Genomic DNA, 6,976 nt, shown 5'->3' on the forward strand with positions numbered 1-6,976 from the left:
AGAAAGCTAGGACTAGGAAGACCCCTACCAATTATACAACTATACCAATGAGATTCAAAACTTGTAACATCCAACACAAGGTGATGTGCACTAACTGCTCTTGCCAGACAAGAGAGAGAGAGTCCAGGTGGGGAGCTAGGTGGCACGTAGAAAAGATCAGGGTGGTTGCCTCCCTGATCCTTCTTTCTTTTGGTCCCACCCCTAACCTGAACTCGGGTGTCAACGGATCAGGTTTGGTTTGGACCCAGGCAGAACCAGACTTGAACCAGATTTTTTAGTATGGTATTGAGTTCGGACCCGGGTCTAATCGGGTCTACTATAAGAGAAATCATACATGGACCCGATAAGAACTACATGAACCAGACCCGGACCATACTTGATAAAATAATATATTTTACCATTTTTACATTGAAAATTATGGGTCTTTGGAGAGTTTTTGGGTCAGGGTGGGTACGTGCCCACCCTGGCCTCAATGTGGCTCCACCACAGACCAAGAGTCCTCTGGATCAAATTCCGATCTTTGAACGCCAAACTCTGACCTAGATATTTGACAGCCCTATCTAGGGTGAATTCTAGAGACAAACATACAAAGAGATAAAACATCCAAAGTGATGCAAGACATTACACAAACAGCTAAAAAGGGGTTATTTTCTATCATTTAATTAAACTATTTAACACAAATGGCCATTGACCATGAGAAGCAAACACTCATCTTGGCTATATCCTGACAACAAAACAAAAAGGGCTAAAAATGCTCCAAATAAAAGACAAGAAAAAGAGGAGCAAAAGCATCCCTCCATACAATATATATATATATATATATATATATATATATATATATATATATATATATATATATATATATATATATATATATATATATATATATATATATATATATATATATATATATATATATATATATCGAGAGAACGGAATAGCTGCTAACCACTTTTTTAGCTAATCTCTATGCTATTCGAATGGTTTTTTACATATTTTCTTTAAATCTAACTGTACATGTGCATTTTACATGTTTGATTTTATAGGAATCAACTCTTGGATCATCCATGTTGGATACAAAGATAGGTTTTTATAAGGTTTTAAAAATAATGATTTAAGATTTTTCTAAATATTCAAGGCTTAGCAAATCATGTTTTCATCAAAAAACTTGTTCCAAGTGCCGTTTTCTAATAAATCGACCGTGCCAAACACATCTGTACGGTCAAATTTAAGTAATACATGTGAAAAACCCTTCGAAAGCCCGGTTAGCATGACAGTTAGCTAAAAAAAAGTAGCACCTACCACCTCCTCTAAAGAGAAAATTACATCTTCCCAAACATTGGTTTCTGCAGAAGAGGCATCCCCATCGTTCCCAAACTCTAAATGTATTTGGTATTCGGTACCTATACTGAACTGCCTGCCATTATCAAATCATGGCATGTCATATATTCATAAAAGCATTATAGATCACGATCTTGCTCGTGTTTCGGGGATCGCCAAACAAGCTTTGACCATGTGTGGGAGTCAAGCATGATCAGTGTCAACCACCCCACCACCAACTTCATGATGACCACGTGTGAAGATAATGATGATCTCAAATAGTAACCTGGGAGATCAACCTTGTAGCGATGGGAGATCATCATCAACCTTGTAGCGATTCAACTTTTTTTAATCAACCAAACGTCAGAATCCATGCACGCTTTAGCTGGTTCTATGCATCTCCGTACCATTGCTTTCCTAACGACCTATCATCACAGTAAAACCACAAGATTTTTTAGTTAAAAAATGAAGCATTTTAGATCATCATAATACAGAACGGATTAAAATATCATTTGTAAGAAATAAACATTTATCTCATAATAGTCCTAAACGGTTTTAAAATGCAATAGTTGCTTAAAAGATTTTCTCCATCATTTTTCTTTCACAGATAAACTGCACTCGGTTCAAAAACATGCTTTAGGTGAGATATTTTTCATAGATGCTTTTGGATCGACAAAAAAACAAAAAAAATCAATGGTGCATATGATATTAAACTTTATGATAAAAGATTCTGAGTTTTTACTTAAATTGGTTTAATTCAAAGAATGTAAATTAGCAGTGATAAAGTAATGACATTATAGTAGGTCCAAAAAAGTAGTTAGAACGACCAAAAAATAAAACTAGATAGCACATTAACAATTGTCATTTGTTAATTAAAGTAATCCTTCCCTTCTTTTGAGGAGTTAATTACCTTCAATGACTGCTTAATTTGGGGTTCGAATCCTCGAGACTCGGACACTTAACACGCCAGGCCTTGACCTCGCCGTCCAAGCTCCCACTGTAGACCAAGACAGACTCAAAATTGGGCTTGGTCGGGACCACTGCCAAAGACTTGACCGCCCGCTCATGACCTTCGAGCACCGCCACTGAGCTGTACCGGTTATCGGGGCCCCTCCACCAGATCCTGACCGTCTGATCTGCCGAGCCGCTGACCAGGAGCCCCGAAGCGAATGTGAGGCAGAGGACGGCCCGCTTATGCCCGCGGAGCGCTCCGGCGATGGCCATGTGCTGCGCACTGTCCTCCCTCTCCCAGACCAAGATTGACCGGTCGCACGCACCAGAATATAGGACCGACCCGTCTGAGCTCAGTGCCAGTGCGTTGACCGCTGACCGGTGCCCTTCGAGGGTCGCCACGATCGAGTGCTTCCTCTGACCGCTTGACCTTGCCCAGACTCTGATCCGCGTATCGGCCGATCCGGTGTAGACCGTTCCGTCTCCAGAGACGGCTAGGGCGTTGACCGCATCGTCGTGAGCTCTGACCGATTCGATGCAGCGGAAGTCCGAGATGCGCCAGACCTTGAGCGTCCGGTCCCACGAGACGGAGTAGAGGAGGCCGCCGCGGACGGCGAGGGCAGAGACGGCATCGACATGGTCGATCCAGAGGCTGGTGCTGTGGCGCCGGACACGGACGTGGTTGCGCGGGAGGAGGGACCGAATCGCCCGATCCGATACGGTAGGAAGCGAGGCGACTCGTCGGAGGCGGTCCGCGAGCTCCCATACTCGGATTTTGCCGTCCTGGTGGGCGGTGAAGATCCTTCCGGCGGAGACGGCGATGGACTTCACTGCTCCGCCATCAGAGGGGGAGGCCAGGGTTTCGGATTCCGTTAGGTCTCCGTCTATCTGGAAGCGGAGGAGCGCGGCGGAGGCGGTGCCGGTGAGGAGGGAGGAGGCGGAGACGGCAAGGGAGTGGACGGCGCCGCCTGGTATCCTCGCAGAGGAAGAGGCGGAAATGGCGGAGCCGGTGGGGCGGTCCGGCAACGGCTTGTGGAGGGAAGGGACGGAGGGGAGACTGGGTTGCGGGGAGAGGAGGCTTCCGGCATCGGAAGGAGGGGTGGCGCTGGCGGAGTTGTCGTCGGAGAGGAGGGAGCTCGTCGGAAAATCTACGTTTTCCGGCGGGGGCACGATCGGCGCCTTGGGGTCATCAGTGACAGGGGAGCAACCGAGGCAGCGGAGCACCGCCATTGAAGGGATGGAGTAGGGAGAAGCAAAGCAGTCTAAGTAGGAGGGGAGGAGGGGGGTTTAAATAGACGGGGTAGATACCGACACGTGGAGAACGTCCGAAGATGACGACAACTTTGGATTCAGTTGGTCCGAGATTTTCGATTTGGACCGAACCTGTGCTTGGTCTCGGGTATGCTTCGAACCGGGATTGCAGTTTCAAACTTTCATGGGGGAACAGCGTATGGATTTATGACTCGGTTTTGTATCAGTGTCCAAGACATGCTTGCTTAACAAACTTATTACATCACAAATTTTTTTTTGTATGTAAAGTTTATAATTTTTAGTTAAAAATAGGAATCGAAAGTTTATAATTAAAAACATAGTGCAAAATACCAACGGGGCTCCGCTTGTCTGGTAGGAGCAGCTAGTGTACGTCACCTTGTGCTGGGACGTTGCAGGTTCAAAACCCAATGATATAGTTGTATAACTGGTAGGGGTCTGCCTAACCCCTGCGTGCCTTTGAAAAAAAACATGGTGCAAAAAGTATAGTTCAAGACAAGACATTTATAAGACACATTTTGATATTGGGAAAATCAAGCTTTTCATTTTCTGTAGATGAGTTTTTAGTATATAGTTCTTACATATGAATGTACTTTTTTTTTTTATGACGAAGTTCTGTAATCACCGACACCTTCTCCCCAAGAGCAACCACTCGGGCGACCCAAGCAGGTGTAGTTCTTAGGTATGAAAGTAATTTCACGCTATTGAAACAATTTTATAAGTGAGCTTCTGACTTTAAATAAACTACTAGTAACTTATAAATCTCGTTTTATGCTTTCAAAATCATTTTCATTTGAAAGAAGCTTCACGTAACTGTGATCCAACACACTTTGACTCTTAGTTTTTTTAGAAAATGACCCTATTATTATTCATGAAATTTGACTCATTCACGCAAATCCTTACTAATTCACAAAAATTCCCTGCATATTAGAAAATGTTGATTCTTGACTTTTTTTAGACCATTTTACCTTTCATAGGTGTTTTGCGCGAACCTGCAACATTCACACTAAGATTGTGCTAATCTCCTACCCAAAGTGGATTCACATTTTTATGAGAAATACCAGAGGATATCTATTATGTCAGCATATCTTTAGTATGTATCTTCCCTATGATGTTCACAATTTATTTCAATACACTTGAGGAGATTAATAGGAGGTTAGTGGAGTTATTGGATTGTTTTGAATTCACCCACTCGTTCATAGAAGGTCAACAACTATTAAATGCATGGGTGATGCGATATTCATATATTAGTCTCGGATGTGATGATATTTAATAAGATGTTAGCATATTCATTAGATCGTTTGGACACCGAGGTTCTTGCATGGCATTTGTCTCTCTTTCAACACTTCTACAACACATCGTCAATGAGTTTTTTGCTGGTATGCACATTTTTCACATATTTTTTAGAACAAATTTTGTTTGAATCAAATGTTAATCATCATTTTTTGGGTTGATTCTTCCTCAATTAGGCCATTCGACCCAAGTGCTCTAACCTTAGTTGGTTAAGAAATCATAAAGAAAAGGCTCATGTTGAAAAGGTGTTAGCCGAAAAGAAGAGTTCAATAAAAATGTTAGCCGCTTCATCTAATGCACCTAGAAGCCAAGTTATTATTTTGTTGTTTTTCATGAGTGAATATTCAAACGAATGATCATTGCAAATACATTTTTCATTTGCAGGTTATGCGTCATATTCTGCTGAAAATCGCTAAATGATTGGTTGATCCATCATATGCTGATGTTCGTATGAAATTTACTAAGTGGATTGAAAGGTCTGCTATGCCATGACCACAAGCATGGGTTTCTGATATGCTGCACAAAAAATGTATCTCTTCTAAAAAAATGCCAAGAGTTTTAACACCAGGCACAAATAAATTGACTTTTGTAAGAGAAGGTTCAATGAGGGAAGGGATAGTAGCATAGTTAATGTTTCCAATGTGCATTTGAACGTGGAGGCCTCAACGAATGTGAACCTAGATGCTCGTCGGAGACATATCTTGTACTTATGAGATATTAGAGAATATTGAGTGGCCACATGAGAGGAGGGAAGTAGTCGAACAAGAACGAATACATGGTTGGGGTCACTGGAGAAGTTTTTGGTGCTTCTGAGCTTGAGAAAAGATCGATTGGTACCTCTGCTCAACAAGAAAAAACTTCAATGCACACAAGTGCACAAAAAGTTAGAACAATGAAAAATAGACCCTCAAGTTTAAGGAAGTGTGTTCGTAGAGAAGAACCATAAGCATTGATACATCCGTTCTATTGGACTAGTGTCCATGATTGGTACCAAAATCTAGCTGAGAATCGAAAGAGTTGATTGGATGCCATGCACTTCAAACAATTTTTAAAAGTTAAGTTGTGGAGGATAATTTTTAAAAGTTAAGTTGTAGAGGATTGCTCATCCTCTTGTCGATGCCATTTTGGATATGGTTTATTTATGTAAAATCCAAATGTGGATTCGAGTCGGATTTAGTCAATCAGATCACTTTCAAATTCACAATCACATTTTAAGTTAGATCTGGGGTTGATCCAAATCAATATATGACCTGAATGCATTTTTTATATATAAATAGCTTTTTTTGTATCCAATATTACCACCTCAAATTTGATACAAATCCAACTTTGAATTTAGATATATTGTTTGAATTTTGGGTTTATATTTAGAATAAAATTAAAGTTTCATTTTGGGAGATAACCTATTAAATATCATCACATCTGAGACTAATAGTTGCAAGTTTCCTCAAGTGCATGTTTAATAGTTGCTAAACACCTATGAACTAATGACAGAATTCAGGACGATCCAATAATTTTGCTAACCTATTATGTGAAAACAATCACATCTGAAACTAATAGATGTGCATATCCTTAACTACACATTTAATAGTTGCTAACCTCTGTGAATAAGTGAGTGAATTCAAAGCGATCTAATGATTATGCTAACCTCCTATTAAATACCATTACATTCGAGACTAATAGATGTATATTTACTAAAGTATGTATTTATTAGGTGCTGACCTCTTATTCAATTAGATCACTTTTGGATTCGGTACAAAAACACTTTATTGAAAATTTCTTTTCATTGTGACAATCTTTGACTTTATAGAACAACAATTAAAACTTTACAAAACAAATTCAAACACATGAAAAACTAAAAATAAAACACCTAAAAAATAAAAACTTTACAAATTAAAAACTTATGCACCTAAGAAACACAAAATGAGACTTTATAAATTAATTTTTATTTTTTTTAGTAAAGGGAGTCGGCTACTAATGATTATAACTTGAACTGGTGTTGGGAATTGGTCTTTCCAAACCTGTAATGTTTGTTTAGAGGCAGGTGGGGTGACAAAGATTGCTCATCTACATCTATATAACTACCTTTGTCCTCCTCCTGCTCCTCTTCTTTCTCCTCTTCCACCTCGTTTTACTCTTCATTCAT

At 40.2% G+C, this 6,976-nt stretch overlaps 1 protein-coding gene across 1 annotated transcript; it reads right to left on the reverse strand.

The window, feature by feature from the left end:
• Positions 1-1,153: 1,153 nt before the first annotated feature.
• LOC149811771 (protein JINGUBANG-like) lies at positions 1,154-3,501 on the reverse strand. The gene is made up of 2 exons (XM_089992921.1): positions 2,231-3,501; positions 1,154-1,745 (listed from the first exon to the last, which is right to left on the reverse strand). Exon 1 carries the CDS (start codon positions 3,499-3,501, stop codon positions 2,233-2,235), a length of 1,269 nt encoding a protein of 422 aa, XP_089849047.1. The 3' UTR covers positions 1,154-1,745; positions 2,231-2,232.
• Between the last annotated feature and the right edge of the window lie 3,475 nt (positions 3,502-6,976).

Source organism: Nuphar pumila, chromosome 17 (genome assembly GCF_984573655.1).
Source record: "Nuphar pumila chromosome 17, dmNupPumi1.hap1.1, whole genome shotgun sequence".
Classification (NCBI taxonomy): Eukaryota; Viridiplantae; Streptophyta; class Magnoliopsida; order Nymphaeales; family Nymphaeaceae; genus Nuphar; species Nuphar pumila.